The following is a 19,512-nucleotide window of genomic DNA, read 5'->3' on the forward strand; positions in this document are numbered from 1 at the left end:
TAGCCCAGGAAAATACCTAGGTCCTTCAAAGTAAGGGGAATCCCTTAATAAGTCAGGGGTCACTGCACACTTGCGATTTCCCCCATGGAGTCAGGGCAGGAGGAAGATAAAAAGACAAAAACCCAAGTGAGGAACCGTTTCAACAGCTCTACTCTCTATCAGCCAGAAGGGGGCACCAAGATGACGCACTGGAGCTTTCCCCAACACACTCAGTGTGAACTCTTCAACAGTCCATTTCCAAGTTTCTAGCTGCAGAGCCCCCCTAGCTTGTCACATTCCCAGAGGAATCCTATTAGCTCTAAAAGCCTTCTTCCCAGGGCCCGTTCTGGCACTTGCTTTCTGAGGTGGGAAAAAAACAGTTCTTAAGGGGGCCGGGGACAGCGGCCGTGCTGCCAGTGCTGGGCTCCTCCGGCTATCTTGAGGGTGTACAGAGCTACAAAGCACGCCTCCTGGTGAAGGAACCGTGCCTTTCTTCCAAGCTCTTGGAGGAGGCCCTCATCAGATAGAAAGGAGCAAGAGGCCAGGGTCTAAACTTGGCTTTGCTAGTAACTCACACTATAACTATGAAAAAGTCACTCTACCCCTCTGAGCCTCAGTTTTCTAATGTTGTAAAACAAAGGGATTGGAAAAAATGATCTCTAAGGGCCAGCTATAATTCTATAACTCATTAGTTCAAGAATGCCACAAATCCTTAATAACAACCACAGTTACCATCTGGGGAGTGCCTACTGCGCACCAGGCATGCACCTGACCATTAATAACAGGCAATGTTAACCCCATTTTAGAGATGAGCAAGTGGAGGCTCAAAGAGATGGAGATTTTCCCAAGGCTACACAACCCTGTGTCTGAGCTAGGGTGTCAATCTAGCAGTGTCCAGCCCCAAGACAACGTTCTTCTCTTCTGTGGGTGACCTGCAATTTGGCACCTGATCTATATGCCCCATCTAGATCTAGGCACCGCAGAAGTGTTAGGATGAACCATCAGGCTTTCTAGAAGTCAGGCCAGGAGTGTCACCTGGCAGAGTATGAGGGCACAGGACAGTCCGCTATCAGCAGTAACCCCTGCAAACACAGGCTTGTGCAGCTCAAATACGCCAGCCAAGCACACACCCTCTGGGGCTTCCTTAGTCATCCTGGCCAGGAGCTACCAACATGGTGTACAGCCGTGAGCACCCAGCGGCCCTCAGCAGGTAGAGGGCCGGCATATGCTTCAGAACACTGAGGCAAAAATGCGAATCCATGCTCCCCAGGGCAGAGTGGGAAGCCAAGCGGTCTGGGTCAGCTGGTGCCACTCTGCTGTCAATTCTTCTCCCTGCCCTTCCAATAAAACAACATCCTGGGGCACCTGGGTGGCTCAGCTAGTCGTTAAGCGTCTACCTTCAGCTCGGGTCATGAGCCCAGGGTCCTGGGATCGAGCCCCACATCGGGCTCCCTGCTCAGCGGAAAGCCTGCTTCTCCCTCTCCCACTCCCCCTGCTTGTGTTCCCACTGTCACTGTGTTGCTCTCTGACAAATAAGTAAATAAAATCTTCAAAAACAACAACAAAAATCTTGCATGTGTTCAGCTTGTGTTGTTCATGTTACATATAACATTCAGTCTTTGCAAAAGTAAAGTTGCTCCTCCAGTTCCCTTTTCTCAGTGAGGAGGTGCGGTCCAGAGAGGGGAAATAACCAAAGCAGGGGTGAGGGGAGGTGCCTGGGTGGCTCAGTGGTTTAAGCCCCTGCCTTTGGCTCAGGTCATGATCTCAGGGTCCTGGGATCGAGCCCCACATTGGGAAATCTCTGCTCAGCAGGGGGCCTGCTCCCCCAACCCCCTGCCTGCCTCTCTGCCTACCTGTGATCTCTCTCTCTCTCTGTGTCAAATAAATAAATAAAATCCTTAAAAAAAAAAAAAAGGAGAGAGGTCGGGAACTCTGTGTGTTATGTGTAGAACATACTCAATCTTCAAAGCAGGGGTGAGGGAGCTGGAGCCAGACCCCATCTCTGTCACCTCTGCTTCAGCCTATCGGCCTGCACATCTCCAGAACAGCACAGAGGAGGCCATCTCTGGCTGGAGAACGAGACCCCAGGCTAAACACCTGATGACAGAATAGTTCCCTTCTTCAAGGAGGAGAAAACTGGCTTCCCCTCCAAGAAGGGGTCCTACACCTGCAATTCCTTCTCTGCTCCATCATTTAATGCGCCTGGCTCCCCAGAGTCCCTTAGCAGCAAACCAGGCAAGATCTTCTCTCCTGCCTCCTTGTCTTCCCCAACTTCCCAACCAAGTGTATGATGGGAAAGACATTCTGGAGAGGCAGGAAGATGCCAGCGAGAGGCACCCATGGAAGGGCCCTGTCTTTCAAGTTGTGTGGCCTCGCACCACCCTTCCTGAGGCACTCAGGAGGGATGAGCAGCAGAGGGCCCTGGCAGCTTCAGATGACATGAAACTCTTCTAGTAACTTCTTTACATCTGAAGAACCCTTCACAGCATATGAAGGGCTCTCACAGCCATCTCACTGAGGGTCACAAAAACCCACAAAAAACGAACGTCCGTGACAGAGGAGGAAGCCAAGTTTCTGAGAAAGAGGGCTCTCGCCTAGGCTCGAAGTGCAGGGCTCTTTCTGCTTCCCTCTAATTGTTCTTTTCCAGCAAGTTCCTGAGCAGCAAGATGGGCAGGTTAAGTCCCACTGTCCATGTCATTTATCCCAAAAGGGAGGAACAGGCCTAGAGGTAAAAAATCCCGCCACACACAGATTGATTCTTAGTAACACTACTAGATTGAAATGAAATAGATTCTTAGCAACACTCTTACCCGTTACCCCCTCCTCACTGATCCCAAGTCTGACGTGCCATGCTCCCCTTGATTCTTTACGCAACCGAACAAAGAAGCGCTTCTTCCTGCCTCCTTCTCTCCATCAATGACTCAACTAGATATATACAGAAGAAAATTCAAGGGAGACAAGGGGACATGCCAGTGAAAGGGCTACAGTGAGAAAGGACATTCTTCCTCAGCAGACAGAAGGGTCACGGAGGGTTGCAGCAGCATTACAAGGGATCAGCCCAGGGGCTCCAAGTACCAAAAATTAACGGTTTCACTCTGCCATGAGTCAAAACAACAGTCTTCCGGAAGTCTCAAAAATTTAAAGCTCAGACACTTGGAAAGTATATGTAAACCGGCTCTGTGTCTCAGAACCCGGCCCTTTTTATGCGACTGGTTCAATGATCAAGTATCGGGATCTTATGCATGACCCAGGCTGTCTACACAAAAATCGTATAGATCAGATGGTGCCAGAGAAATATTTACTCCCACAACTGTAAAACCTAACCAAGGGTCTAGACATCCGTCATGTGGATGTCCTCCCATGGGCATGTCCTTTCCCTTCATCGGTGACCTTAACGTTTTTGGACTCAAAGTTCTTCCAAACCCTGCGTCAGGCCTTGATAAGGCCATGGACTACAATTTTTGTGTACAATGTGCACAGAAAATAGAAAATCATGTCCCCTTAGGATCAAGGGAAAGGGACCTAATTTACGGGCATTTATGGGACAAGTTCTACATTAAATATTTTATATGTACTATTTTATTTTAGATTTTTTTATTTAGATTTTTAAAATTTATTTTATTTAGATTTCATTTTATTATTCAGAACAACTCTCTGGGGCAGGAAATACTATGTCCATGTTATCGAATAAGATGTTCAGATACAGAGAAGTTAGGTGCCATGGCTAACCTCACACAGCCAGTGAGTGACAGAGCCAGTCTCTGCTCTGGGCCGGTGCAACTCAAAGGACATGCTTTCCCTAAAAAGACACCCAAATACAAGACTCTAAGACTCTTAAACGTTATTCACTTTAAAAATATTTCCCCTTTCCTAATTTGACTCCATCTTCATGCTTTTCACCTATGAAAAGAAATTTTAAATTTTAAAACTCTTTCTAGGTATGAGCAGAAAACCAGCAAAGACATCCAAAGGCCAAGCTCGCCCCCATCCCCGCCCCCCAACCTATTAGAGACACTCAACTACCTCCACTTCCTCTAGCCAGACTCTGAATCATAACCAAATTTCAGAAATTAGGTAAAGCCAGAGAATACCATCAAATTCTCCTAAATTTACCACTTCTCATTTAGGACAGTCTATTTAAAACAATGTTAATTTTATGGAGCTGGTTTCAAAGGAATCATTGTGAATAACAGCTTGAGGTCTTTCAGCATTTCTATCTAAAGCACACAGGAAGATCACAGGAATGAGACCATTACCAAGCAGCCCACAGAAAGCAGCGTGTGAAGGAACACAATTGTCACAATTGTGGCCAGGGCGATGCGCCGGTTATCCTCACGAACAGCTGGCCAGAACGTCATCGCCAAGACAGAGCCTGAGATCCCCAGGGCAATCATGACTAGAATCCACCGAACAGCCTTCTGGGGGATGATCCACAGTACCTGAGAGAAAAGGAGGGAGAGGAGGGCTTTACTGGAGGCATTTGGGAGACGCATGTGTTCATCCACGCATCTGTGTTTATAAAGTCCCCTGAGCCCATCAGCAGGCAGGTGCCCCCTGCCACTCCGGCCTCTCTGTCCCAGCCTGGAGAAACATCCCAACATGCAGACTGAGGTGAATGCTTTCAAATCGAAGGGCCTGAGGTCCAGCAAAGGCATCTGGCTCCCTATCGCCCCTCCTGCTGACTTTCTAAATTCAAAGAATATTTCAGGTGCCCATCGATGCGGGGCTAGAAATGATGTCATTGGCTGATTTTCCACAAGCCCAGGGCATCACGCAGAATAAGTGTGGTACTTACTGCTGTGGGGATATAAATGAAGAGCGAATATCCATAGACGCACACAATCTCCAAAAACGAATAGGAAACGATGTTCATAACTTTGCTGTTTCTCCACATGAGGAAACCCCAGAGTGCGAGAGGAACCAGCCAGGCGTAGGCATAGATGATGGTGGCCGCTATAGACACTGAGGAGGACAGGACAGAGGTGGTAAGCCCCGTGTAATCATGCCTTTAACTACTATCAGAGCACGTCTCCCACCTTATTTCCTAGCATGTCCACCTGCTTTGCTGGATCGTGGGGTCGCGTCTTAGAGCAGACACCCGAGGACAGTCCTGATTGACGAATCTTCAGCACCATCTTTATGGTGATGACCAGTGGTCTCTCACGTAGCTTTTATAATTTGTTTAATAACAGCTAAAGTATTAAACAACTACATTATGCAACTGAAAGACTTCAGAGGGCCTCACAATAAGTGTTGAAACATATTAAGCATTTCGAACAAAGGAAAGCCAACTATGCCCTTAGAAGAACACACCCTCTTTCCTAGTATCACAAGGGCTGATGCTGATTTCTCGAGCAAATTTATTAAATCTGGGTACAGATTAACTGGCTCTGCATGCTATTCGGAGTGCCTTCTGTCCCTGAAGTAGGGAGTTTCAGTTCATCGAGGACTCAAAAAGTTCCTCACTTTCACTTTCTGTGCTGGAAATGCCAGCTAGCAGCTCCTCAGAACAGCAACGTTCAGTATTCTGCTGTCCCTCCTCCTCTTCCTCCAGTAACACCATGCTCCAGAGGCTTCGCTCTCCCTCTTCTGGAGTGGAGGACCAGTAAGCGTGGCTAAGCCCGTGGCACCAGCCCTTCCTACAGGAAAATCAGTAGGTGACGTACTTTACACTCTTGGCAAGCACACAGGCACCCCAAGTAATTGTAGTCAGACTCTGGTGAAGACAGATGATTGGCCAAAACATTTTTAGCTCCCAGGGGAGGTTTTTGGGGTTTTTTTTTTTTTTTCACATTTGTAACTCCCTCATTAAGCCAAATGTAATTCTCCTGATACACTGCCCTTTTTTTTTTTTCCTTTTTCTTTTCTTTTCTTTTTTTTTTTTTTTTTGATTAAAGGAAGAGGAAGAAAATTGCCTCTATGCCTACGGCCATCCACTAGGTGTCAGGCATTCCACTAAGTACATTACTGAGAGACTGAGAGGCAACACTGCGTAGTAATAGTCAAGGGCACAGATTCCATGTGCGAACTCCACAGGTTCTAACCCTAACTCTGCCATTTGTAGCTAAGTAACTCTGAGTAAGTGAATTACTTAACTTTCCTGCCTTAACTTCCTCATCTGTAAAATGGGAATAAACACAGTATACAATCATATAAGATTAGTAGAGTTAAATGAGTTGAAACAAATATATTTGGAACACTGATTGATAAGTAATAAATGCTCAATCAAGAATTAGCCTTTTATATTATTTTTTTTTAATTTTTTTATTTTTTATAAACATATATTTTTATCCCCAGGGGTACAGGTCTGTGAATCGCCAGGTTTACACACTTCACAGCACTTACCAAAGCACATACCCTCCCCAATGTCCATAACCCCACCCTCTTCTCCCAACCCCCCTCCCCCCAGCAACCCTCAGTTTGTTTTGTGAGATTAAGAGTCACTTATGGTTTGTCTCCCTCCCAATCCCATCTTGTTTCATTTATTCTTCTCCTACCCACTTAAGCCCCCATGTTGCATCACCACTTCCTTATATCAGGGAGATCATATGATAGTTGTCTTTCTCCGCTTGACTTATTTCGCTGAGCATGATACGCTCTGGTTCCATCCATGTTGTCGCAAATGGCAAGATTTCATTTCTTTTGATTAGCCTTTTATATTATTAACTGGTACATAAATACATTACTTCACATAATGTACATCTTCATTTTAGAGATAAGGAAACAGAATCAAAGAAGCTAAGTGGTTTGGCCAAGGTCAAATAATTAACAAGTGGTAGAAGAAGGATCTGACTTTGTATATTTATGTAAATACTCTTTAAAGTATTCTATAAAGTACTTTAAAGTACTCTATAAAGTATGTAAAGTATTTATGTAAATACTCTTTACATAAAATGGAAAAATGTTTAGGGGAGCCTGGGTGGCTCTCAGTCAGTTGGGCATCTGACTCTTGGTTTTGGCTCAGGTCGTGAACTCATGGGTCATGGGACTGAGCCCCATGGAAGGCTCTGCGCTCAGCGGGGAGTCTGCTGGAAGATTCTCTCCCCTGCCCCTCCCCCCACTTTCTTTCTCTCTCATAAATAAATAAATCTTCCAAAAAATGGAAAAATGTTTATTGATAGAGTCAATGACTATCTTACTGGTACATTTCTATCATGACTCCGAGCCAAGGAGGATAAGAAAAGATAAAAACCTTCCCCAGCGTCCAGACCCCCAGGCAGGGAGGGCCATTACTCCTTCTCTGTCACTATACCTACACATACCTCTGATACAGAATTTAATACATCCCACTTAACAGCAATATTCACTTACCCATTTTTCTTTATTTAACCTCTGTACAACTTGAAGGCAGGGTTTATATCTCATGAATAACATTTATTGAGTTAAACCAGAGTGACAAAGGCAACTGAATCCAAGTCTGACTCCATGTAAACGGGCCAGGAGGGTACAAGGAAGGGGACAGGGGGACACACACACAGATACATGGGGAGACATACCATGCACACAGAGGGAACTATGTATCTCCCTACACACACATATGTGTGCATGCGCAGGAACTCTTTTTTGTGTAGGGCATTATTCCAACCTCTTTACACACCTCAATTCTTATTCTCACAACAGCCCAACAATATAGGTATTATTATTCCCATTGCACTCATAAGGAATCTCAGGCCAACAGCAATGAGCTAATTTGCCCAACCCGTAGAAGCTAATGAGTGGTGGAACTGGAACCTGAAGCCTGTTATCTGGGTCTGGAGACTGTGCTCTTAGCCTCATCTATCTAGAGCCTCTCGACAGCAGGCCGGCAGAGAGGCAAGAGGAGGGAAGGAGAGGGCAGAGGAAGTGACACACTCAATCTCCTCCAAAGCCAAACTTCCTCACTGGGGGGTGGCTGTCCTCTGCAAGTCTCTAAAAAAAATGTCTGTTGCTTTCTTTGTGCAATAATCCAATATTGCCACAATAAAGGAAGTTTTAAAACAATGTCATCCACAAGCCCATCACTAGGACAAACTCCTTTCTATGTTCTCCCTGCGAGACCCTCTGACCATTTGTAGACTTCTCTGTAACAATGTTGCCAACAGCACAGGCATAATTTTGGATTATCAGTGTCCCACATTGTTCTAAGTGCTTCATGATTAGGGGCTACCGACCCAGCTAGTTGAGTCACTGCGACTTAAAAAACAATGCCCCTATTGTTTCCAACATCTGGGTAATACAAATAATGCTACAATGGAGACTTTCACGCACACTGCTTTTTACTTACTTTGCACATTTTTCTTTGGATAAATTCCAATTGCTACTCGGCCTTGCCTTCCAGCGTCCCAAAAGAAACGCGGATTCATAGTATCGTGCATGTACTCAAGGCCACTGAATGGTATACGTTAAAAGAGTTAAAATGGTCAATGTTATGGTATGCGTATTTTACCACAATAAAATAAAAGGTTATGTAGATTTATATAGATGGGTGGTAATTCTGAGATGGTAAGTATGTTTGAATCCTTAAAGACAAAAAGCCGGGGCTGCAGCACCTAGAGACAGGGGCCCAAGGGCTCAGTAAAAGGAACTCATGGTTACAAACTGAAAGCCTTCCCAATGAGTCGAGCTATTCACCAACCTTTTCGGAATTCGGGCACATAATGGTATGTCTTCTCTCCCAGATGGATTAAGAAGTTGGAAAGATTCCCACTAATTGCTATGGCAAAGACCAGTGTGGCACAGATCCAAAAGGGGCCTGCAGAGAAAACCAGAAAATTCAGTCAAGAAAATGAAGGCCTGCTTCTGGACACTTACAGAGTAATTTCTTATCCCCCTCTCCCTATTCATGTAAGCAAGGGAAAATGAATTTTAGATGCAATCAATACTCATTTAATGGGAATCTTTTTTTTTAAAGGTCAAACACACAACTCAGCAATTAGTTGCATTGAAGACGGGAGACTGAATGAAAAGGCCAAAACACCTTCCACAATTAGGTGAATAAAGACACTAATTTGTTTATAACTTCTTTCATTAGAGGATCATCCAAAAAATCATGGACATTTTGTTAAATCTTCACCATCAGGGTACAGGAAGCAAAGGTTACTTCCCTTATCTACGTGCCAAATGTTAATTAATGCCAGAGAAAAATAAATCAGGCAGGTCCTTCTGCAATCTAAATGAAAGAATAGGGCGAGCAAAACACTTTAGGGAAGAGTTAATTTAATCTACCAGTTTATCATGGGTGTGTGTGTGCAATAATGTGTGTTTAAGGCTCTGTTTTTCTAATGAAAAAGTAATACATGCACATAGTTCAGTGTTCAAAAGGTACAAAGGGAATCTAGAGAAAAATAAACTTCCTTCCCTCTCTCTCTGTTCCCTAGCTCTGTGCATTTCTCCTCCCCAGAGCTTGCCACCATAATCCGTTTCTGGCAAATCCTGCCAGAGATTTCTACATACCTATAAACAAATGCATACCTATAAACACAGCATATGTGTGTTTGTATAAACGAAAACATACATACATATATATGTGTGTGTACATATAATATGTACATATATATCTTGCTCTGTACTATTTCCACTTTAATATCTAGAGATTCTACCATAGCTATTCATAAAAATCAACATACTCTTTTTTTAGTGGTTATCAAATATCCCACTGCACGAACGAGTACATCATGCTTTGCAAATCCTTTTCATGATTTCACTTGATTTCATGAATGCCACCCTTGTTTCTCCCTATCTAGAAAAAGTTCTATGTAGAACAAACAGATTTTTTTTTTAAGAATTTATTTATTTGACAGAGATCACAAGTAGGCAGAGAGTCAGGCAGAGACAAGAGGAAGCAGACTCCCTGCCAAGCAGAGAACCTGATGTGGGACTCGATACCAGGACTCTGGGATCATGACCTGAGCCAAAGGCAGAGGCTCCAACCCACTGAGCCACCCAGGTGCCTCCAAACAGAATTGTTAAATCGAGAGATTTCTAATAAATTTTAGGAATTTAATTTTCTAATTTCACCAATGTTTTGGGACACCTTTGGGAATAAATATAGGCGCCGTGACATACCACAAAATTCAGAAAATTACTGTGCTGTGGGAGATGCCTGGCAGAAACGGGTTAGCACTTCTCCAAGCCAGGCTGGCTCCTGACAGCAGGAAAGGGAGCAGAAGCAACCGACTGAGACGCTCCAAGACTCACCAACAGTGACTTTCCACTAATTGCTACTGACTTGCTAGCCTGCACGCTCTCTGCTACAGGACTAAATCTTGTTCACTGTATTATTCTGTGAACTGATCATACATAAGAGGCAACAAACAAACAAGACCAAAACACCTCCTACAATTCAGTAATTTAAAAACCCCCCAAACCTCTGATGAACAAATAAACAAAACTGACCCTGTGTTGTCAATGGGCCACGACCACAAGTGGCCTAAGTATTATACTTTCTATCACTAGAAAGCAGAGAGCATTATATCCTACTGGCCATTACTTGTAAGAACCCACTGTCCTCTAGACCCGAGCCCGGGTGCTGGGGACACCATGTTGCACAACAGACACAGTCACTGTGTCCTGTGCCTGCAGGCACATAGACAGCTCGGATTCCAGAGGCACACAACCGCCCACACATCCCAGGGCCTGCCAGGTTGCTTCATATGCCTTCTCTCTTCCTCTCTCCTGCCAAATCCCTACTCTTATTATGGGGCGGGGTGGGAGGGAGCCTTAATTTAGTTTGCATTATGCATTTTTATATTATAAAATATTTCTAACATCCAGGAAAGTACAAAGAATGATAAAACCAATCCCGGTGTACCCGTCATGCTACTTTTTCAAGTCTTTCTAACGGGGTCAAACTTCTCATATCCTTCTATGATGTGCTTTTTTTCATTTATCTTTTTTTTTTTTTTTTAATTTTTTTAAGATTTTATTTATTTATTTGACAGAGAGAAATCACAAGTAGACGGAGAGGCAGGCAGAGAGAGAGAGAGGGAAGCAGGCTCCCTGCTGAGCAGAGAGCCCGATACGGGACTCGATCCCAGGACCCTGAGATCATGACCCGAGCCGAAGGCAGCGGCCCAACCCACTGAGCCACCCAGGCGCCCTTCATTTATCTTTTGTTCTGAGATTTAGCCACATTGATGCGTGTCGATCTCATTCATTCTTAAAAACTGCAGATTCTGTGTATGAACACACCACAGTTCACATCTCTTCTCCTGATGATGAATATGTGGTTGCTTCTGAGTATTTGCTCTTGTAAGCATTGCTGCTGCAGTCAATATTCTTCTATGTCTTCTTTTGTATTTGTGAGTTTCTCTAGGACCACACATCTAGGAGTGGAACTGCTAAGTGGTAGGGTATGAGCATCTTCCAATGGCTCCCTTTCGCATACCGCTTACATCCCCACCAGACACACAGAAGTTTCCACTGCTGTGCACACGCTTGACAACTCTCGGTATTAATGTTTCTGATGCTCTGACTTAAGAGTACATCATTCCTGTGCTCAAACCCTCCGGTGGCTTTGCACTCACGAAAAAGCTGAAGTCCTCTTTGTTGCCAAGATTCTACACAACTTACCCCTGCACTCTGCCCCCTGACCTCATCTACTAGGTCCCCTTCTTCCCTTCTGCCAGGTTACACTAGTCTCTGCTGTTCTCTGAGCATACTGAGCCAACTGTCTGCCTCAGGGCCTTTGTGCTTACTGTGCCCACGGCTTCAGATGCCTTCCCCTTAGGTATCTACATGGCTTGCTGCTGATTCCTCCAGACCTTTAGAGTAAATTCACCTCTTAAATTTTTTTTTTTTAAATTTCAAATCCCCCCCCCACCCAAACTTTCTGTCCTTTAAATTTTTCACCTTAGTCTTTAACACCAGCATATTTTTTTAAAGATTTTATTTATTTATTTGACAGAGAGAGAGAGATCACAAGTAGGCAGAGAGGCAGGCAGAGAGAAAGGGGGAAGCAGGCTCCCTGCTGAGCAGAGAGCCTGATGCGGGGCTTGATCCCAGGACCCTGAGACCATGACCTGAGCCGAAGGCAGAGGCTTAACCCACTGAGCCACCCAGGCGCCCCACCACTAGCGTATATTATCTGACTTTTCTTACGTGCTTACTGCTAAGCTCAGTAGATTCTAAACTGCCTTAAAACAAGGACTTTTGTCTGTTTTCCTCATTGCTCTGTCTCTGGTGCCTAGAATAGTGAAGTGCTCAATATTTGCTGAATTAACTGAATGAATGAAGACAAGTCCATTTGGACATGCTAGCTAAAATGATGAGCATTACAATATGCACCTTGTTTTGTTTTTATTTCCCTGATTACAGGTGGGACTCAGCATCTTTGCATGTTTTTGTGGGCCATCTGGGTTTCCTTTTCTGTGAATTGCTCATTTTCCCCCAGAACTTATAACTGGTTTTATTCTCATAACTGGTAGGAGTTCTAAACATATTCCTGCTTTTCATCCTTTGTTGCTTATGAGAATTGCAAATATTACCTCTGGTCTGTCACTTATTTATCTTTTTTTCCCTAAGTTTTACTTTGCTTATGGTTTATTTTGTGGCACAGAAATTTTCTATTTTAGTTTACATGGAGTCAAATTCACCAATCTCTCCCTCCAATTCTGCAGACTGGTGCTTCTGTCACCTTTTTCCAGACCACTGCCTCCACTTTCCTGCCAAGACCCAGTCTTCTCCTCTACCAAACTCTTTACCTATATGGTACCTCCTTTTTCTTAACCATGTCTATGGGTCCATGAGGCTAATAGTGTTGTGAAGGAAGTAAGCTTTGGATTCAAATCCTGACTTTGCCATGAGAGGCAGCATACCAGAGTGGTGAGGGATATCGGTTTCAAGAGCTATGGTGCTGATCTGAAAACCGAGCTCAGCCACTCACCAGCTACAGGATCTTAGGCATGATACTTGACCTCTGTGTGACTCAGCATCCTCCTCCTCATCCATACAATAGGATAATAAGAGTAACTGCCTCATAACATTCAGGTTGTCATGAGGATGAAGTGAGTTAATCCAGGTTCTCCCCCAATGACAGGGACACACAGTTTGCTAGTGTCATTTTCATGGCTAAGTCTGTGACTGTGGGCAAGCTCTCCTCCCCAAATTTCCATTTTCTCTTTTGTAAAACAAGGCTACCTCAGAGCGGGGGAAATAAAACTGTGAAACAGTAACACGGAGCTGAGCTCTTGGCACTTGGCTCAACAGATGTTCTTTCTCTCGTTTCTCTCTCCTTGGGAGTGGAGACTATGACTGCATCTTTGAATCCTCGGTCTGTAGCACAAAATAGGGTGCTCAAAAATTGTTGGCGTGCTTCCTCTGTGCCAGGTGCTGATGGCACGGATCACTCAGACACATGGCCTGTCTCTCAAGATCTCGGGCTAGAAGAATGAATGAGAGAGCTGGAGAGAGACCACCTTGACAACACTTAGACGAGAGACATGGGCCAAGGCAGGATGTGTGTGCGGTGCTCCCTGGTGCTCCAGATGCAGCACCGACATCTGGCTGGGGCTGCTGGTGCTGCCAGAGAGAGAAGCCAGCTGGGAGGTGCCTCTCCTCAGCCTCCCCCACAGTCATTCCCCTTCCACTGGCTCCAAAGACTGGACATCTATGCCAGGTGATGAAAAGATTCTGTAGCTTAAAATCATCAGGCAAAGAGAATAAAGATGGGCTTTATGGAACACTGAGCTAGTTCTAGTTCGACTTTTTTAGTTTGGTTTCCCCACAGGGAAAAGAGGGATAATCACACTAGAGTCTTGTTGAAAGGACTAAACAGTGAATGTAGTCATTGGCACACAATAGATTCTCATGAATTCCTTCTCCTCTTATAATCAACGTATGTACAAAATATGCAACATATTACTCTAATACTTATTTAGGACTGAGCATACATTTTCCTGAGCCTCATCGAGCTTTGGTTTCCTCATTTGAGAAATGCAGATAATGACATCTACCCCAGAGAACTAAAGGTGACCATGCAAACAGTCTTGTGCAGAGAACCTGCACACAGAAAGCACCCAGAGCCGTTGGCTCTCTTCTCTTCTTTCAAACACAGAAGGCCACGGTTGTGGGAGTCCTTGCCCTCAGGAGCACTGGGTGGGGGCCTCTCACCTTCCCTCAGACAGCAGGGAGGTCAGGGCTGACAGTCATCCCCCTGCCCGCTGCACTTACAGACTTCCAGTGCCACTGGCTGAGTCCCACGGGGAGTCAGCTCATCGGAGCGACAGCTGGGACTCGGCATGCAAATGAGTAAGTGCGAGAGTCCCTTCCCCACACTTCTCTCCACCATCAAATCCTCTAGAGTTAAAATCAACAATCTCTTCTTAGAGTGACTTAACTCGTCTCAAGTTTGTAGAGTCATTTGAAGACTTTGAAAGCACATACTAATCACTTGTCATCGCAGCATTCCAGTAACACAGAATTGTATTTCCCCCAAAAAGACTGTCAGAAGAGCTGAATAAAATGTCCCATGCCCCGCCAACAGTGCCCTTTTCCAACTTCTCAGGCAACCCACGGGCTCATCTGGATTCAACCGGTACACGGTAAAGAATCAAAACGATGCTATACATACCATAAAGATCAGGATTGCTGCGGATATACAGACGCACGAAGTTTTTCCCTGGTATCGGCAAAAGAGACCCTTTTATCCTGTCAAAGACCTGGAAAATAACACAGGAATAAGTCTACTGAAGACGTCTTTAAAGTTTAATAAATTCAAATACTGCAAAACTGAAACTCTGTTATTACGGCTCTTACAAAAAGAGTATTTTCAAAGGCCAACCTTTACTTTTATAAGAACATATCCAGGATACAAAAGCTTTCACGTCATGTGACTGTTTAACCATAAAAGACAAAAGTTTCCACTACCAGTGAAAAGAAAGGTGAAACTGATTTACAAACCTGGTAAGTGTCTACGTCAAAGAATGTTTGATAGTATTCAAATGTCCAGAAGGGGGAGCTTTTCTTCTGTCCAGCAAGTAACTGTCAGAGGTAAAATAAAATGTAATGAACACGGAAGTAATTTCCTTCTATTACCTACATAGACAGTGGGAGCTGATCCAATGACAAATCAAGACGCATGGAAGATGGAGCTCCTCGGCATTCATCAACTTTGCAACAGCCGTGCCCAGCTCAGCCTGATAGAAAACAAGCGTCCGTTTTTGAAGTCACACCGAAAGGCTTCAATTCCTGGTCCGTCCACCAGGGAGAGACTTGTCAAATCACTAGACCGTTCTCCCGAAAAAGCACTGTGAACAAGATCCCCCTTACAGGATTATAGGAAGGACTGGCTCAGTTCTGTATAATCTGTATCAGGTACAGTAACATATATACACATAGATACACGCAAACATGTACAAACCTCCTCAAGATTCTTACACTATCACCACCTGAATTCTCAAAAAATCGATCTACTGATTTACTTTCACATACTAAAAACTTAAAATATACTCCTCTGGGACGCCTGGGTGGCTCAGTTGGTTGGACGACTGCCTTCGGCTCAGGGCATGATCCTGGAGTCCCGGGATCGAGTCCCGCATCAGGCTCCCAGCTCCATGGGGAGTCTGCTTCGCTCTCTGACCTTCTCCTCGCTCGTGCTCTCTCTCTCAAATAAATAAATAAAATCTTTAAAAAAATAAAATAAAATAAAATAAAATATACTCCTCTGATGACAAAAAAAATACACACACACACACACACACACACACACACACACCAAAGAAGCTAAGAAAACAAAAAAGAACATAAAAAAAAAAAAAACAAAAAAACCCACAAAATTCTAATTTAGAAGAGGCACATGAGGGCACATCGGTCCCAACAGCACAGCTATTCGACAGCAGAATGAAAGCCCCTTGCCACTTCAGGTCTTTCATGAGGAGTCACACAGCATAAGGCACAGATGGCCTATGAGGAGTTCTGCATGACAAGGGAAGGTGCTCCGGTAGGTATTTTTTGTTCATTAAAAGGACAATTTTTCCATAATTTAAGTTGCCCAATAATGGCAGTGGCCGCTTTCCATGGTAATGAACAGCCTGCTTCTGGAGGTATTCAAGTGCTGCCTTTCTGACATACCACAGATGGCATTTCTATCCTAGGAGGGAAGCTGAAACAAAGGAAACCGAAGTTTCTTTTGAACTCTAGTATTGATTGATCTAGTATTGATCAAGATATTGAATTGCACATGTTCTGTAAGTTAGGACAAGGAATTCAGTATCTATCATAGACTATTGGTAAAATCTTCCCAATTCCTAGACGAATTAAGATAATGGATAGACTGTTTCAGTTTTAAGATTTCTTTCCCCTTACACATTTCTTGAACTTTTGATGCCTGCTGTTGCTCAGTGTGATGGTTAATTTTATGCGTCACCTTGCTAGGCCACAGTGCCCAGATATTTGGTCAGACATTATTCTGGATGTTTCTGTGATGGTGTGTTTGGATAAGGTTTACATTTAAATTGGTGGACTTTCTGAGTAAAGCAGATTGCCCTCCACAATGTGGGGAGGCCACAGCAATCAGTAGCAGGCCTGAACAGAACAAAAGGGGGACCTCTCTGAGCAAGAGGGACTTCTCCAACAGACTGCCTTTGGACTTCCTCTGCTATACCAGCTCTTCCTGGATCTACAGCAAAATGTCTTTGGACTCAAACTCCAACTCCTTCCTGAATCTCAGCCTACCAGCTACTTTTATCAGATTTTGGATGCACCAAGCATCCACAATCACATGAACCAATTTTTTAAAAACAAACCTCTTTCAGGATACCTGGCTGGCTCAGTCAATTGAGGGTCCAACTCTCGATTTTGGCTCAGATCATGATCTCATGGGTTGTGGGATCGAGCCCCGGGTCGGGGAGTCTACTTGAGGATTCTCTCCCTCTGCCCTTTCCCTCACTTGTGCACTCACGTGAAATAAATATTTTTCAAATATTAAAATAAATACAGGGGTGCCTGGTCAGTTAAGCATCTGCCTTTGGTTCAGGTCATGACCTCAGGGTCCTGGGATTGAGCCCTGAGTTAGGCTCCCTGTTCAGTGGGGAGTCTGCTTCTCCCTCTGCCTCTCCCTCTTCTCATGCTCTCTTTCTCTCTCTCAAATAAATAAATTATTTTTTAAAAAATTAAAATAAATAAACCTCTTTCTCTATAAATATACATTGTATTGGTTCTATTTCTCTGGAGGACTCAAATTAATTGTGTATACAGAGGCAAGTTATTTAAACTTTGTGCCTCAGGATTCCCCTTTGTAAATTGAAGATAAGAATAGTTCCTTGTATATGAGTTGTTTTGAGGATTCAGTAAGATGATCCAATAAGGAACTTTAAATGGTGTCTGGCAGCTATTAAACACAGAATGAACACCAGATACTGTAATGATAATGATGACAATAGTCAACATTGCTATTTTCTTGTATTTCAGATGAGGAAACCCAGTTGTAGGGAAGTTCAAGTACCTTACCCAAGACCACATAGCTATTACTACTGGCTGGGCCAGGATTCAAAGTTAGGGTCCTAGGCATAAGACCTTTTTTTTTTTTTTTTTAAGATTTTATTTATTTGACAAACAGAGATCACAAGTGGGCAGAGAGGCAGGTAGATAGGTGGGGGGAAGCAGGCTCTCTGCTGAGCAGAGAGCCCGATATGAGGCTCCATCCCAGGACCCTGAGATCATGACCTGAGCTGAAGGGAGAGGATTAACCCACTGAGCCACTCAGGTACCGCTCCTAGGTTTAAGATCTTGCCACAGTATCTAGTATATAAGGATAATTAATTTAGCATAAACTTCAATACTTATTTTGATATTTCATGGAGTTCCACGAAGACCACCTGGCACCCAAGAGCTAACCTATTTAATAAGCCTCTGGACTCAATGCTATAAACAGGGTACTCCTCTAGGGTATTACAGTCATGTCTGCATTTATAAAATATTAATAGAGGGATGCCTGGGTGGCTCAACTCGTTAAGCCACTGCCTTCGGCTCAGGTCATCATCCCAGGGTCCTGGGATCGAGTCCCACGTCAGGCTCCTTGCTCATCAGGGAGCCTGCTTTTCTCTCTGCCTCTGCCTACCCTCTGCCTGCTTGAGCCTTCTCTCTCTCTCTCTCTCTGACAAATAAATAAATAAATAAAGTCTTTAAAATATTAATAGAAATACTATTTTCCAGAACACACCAATAGTACACACAGAAATAAATCTTTGTGCTCAAAACCAGCCCCCTGATATTTACCATCCAACCAGATACAGAAACCTAGAGGTCTTCCTAGAACCCTCTCTCTCCTTCACCCATTTCCCACCAAGTCCTACTGCACCCCCCAAACCACCTGTGTCCAACTCTAGTTCTGGCTTCATCACTTCTAGCCTAGACCACCTCCAGGGTCGCCTTCCTGGCCTTCTGGCCTCCAGTCCATCTCCTTCCAATTTATACCTAAAAAGGTCACAGTATCTTTATCTTTAAATTTAGCTGGCCATATCATCTAAAATCTTTCAGTAGCTCCTGATAGCTTTCAGAATACAATTCCTATTTATTCGACTGGGTCCCTACCGAGCCATGTGGCCTCATCTTCTGTCTTTACCTATATTTTGCTCCCAATGTAAGTGAAGGGACAGGAAAAATGCTATGTGTGCCATGTTCTTCTCTGCCTCTTTGGCTTTGCCAAAACAGTTCCCTTTGCCTAGATCACCCTTCCCTGCCTTCTTCCCTTGGCGACCTCCTACGTTGGTGCCAAGACTCAGTTTAGGGGTCACTACCTCCCCAATGCCCTCGCTCTGCTCCCACAGCCCTGGTGTCCCCTTACCAGCATGCTTCCCATGGGTAACAATGCCCTGGGTACCTGTCTGTCTCTCCCCCTACCCCCACTCCAAGACAGAGGACACATGTGAGCCACCTTTGGGTCATCACTGCCCAGCACTCTGTGTGGCACACAGGAGACAGAGAATAAATGCATGAGGAAGTTTTTAAAACGTTAAAAGGAAAAACCAATTTCTTTCTTTTTTTTTTTTTTTTGAAGATTTTATTTATTTATTTGACAGAGAGAAATCACAAGTAAACGGAGAGGCAGGCAGAGAGAGAGAGGGGGAAGCAGGCTCCCAGCTGAGCAGAGAGCCCAATGCGGGACTCGATCCCAGGACCCCGAGATCATGACCTGAGCCGAAGGCAGCGGCTTAACCCACTGAGCCACCCAGGCGCCCCAGGAAAAACCAATTTCAAAGGCAAGTTCAAACCTCAGTTTTGTCAGAGTCATCGTTTCCCAGCAACTCATCGTCTTCTTCTCCCCCTGAGCCTCTGGGGAGCCCTGGTTGGTGTGTCGGGCTCTCACTAGGACCCTCGATGTGAATCGTAGTGGCACCAGGGTTTGCTGCTGAAGTGGCTGCATCACCGAATTCTGAAAGCAATCAGAGGCCTTATCCACACTGGAAATGCTAGACTTTTCATTTAAAGGCAAGCTGTTAAAACCCCCTGCTTAGCTATAGACTCTACTTGATACAAATGGCAAAAGGCTCTGAAGAAAAACTCATCTAGAAATCAAGCTTGGAAAAAGGATTACAAAGACAACACAATCTGAAGTCA

At 44.4% G+C, this 19,512-nt stretch overlaps 1 protein-coding gene across 2 annotated transcripts in view; it reads right to left on the bottom strand.

Moving 5' to 3' along the window:
• The window catches only part of YIPF1 (Yip1 domain family member 1), a 41,661-nt gene that overhangs the window by 14,903 nt on the left and 7,246 nt on the right, over positions 1-19,512 (bottom strand). For both annotated transcript variants that reach the window (XM_044238280.1, XM_044238279.1), the window contains 6 exons: positions 19,167-19,327; positions 14,857-14,937; positions 14,528-14,615; positions 8,594-8,710; positions 4,775-4,941; positions 4,236-4,418 (listed from right to left, as the gene is read on the bottom strand). In XM_044238280.1, coding sequence (XP_044094215.1) covers positions 4,236-4,418; positions 4,775-4,941; positions 8,594-8,710; positions 14,528-14,615; positions 14,857-14,937; positions 19,167-19,327 — 797 coding nt within the window. The remainder of the gene's footprint in view (positions 1-4,235; positions 4,419-4,774; positions 4,942-8,593; positions 8,711-14,527; positions 14,616-14,856; positions 14,938-19,166; positions 19,328-19,512) is intronic.

Source organism: Neovison vison, chromosome 2 (assembly GCF_020171115.1).
Source record: "Neovison vison isolate M4711 chromosome 2, ASM_NN_V1, whole genome shotgun sequence".
NCBI lineage: Eukaryota > Metazoa > Chordata > Mammalia > Carnivora > Mustelidae > Neogale > Neogale vison.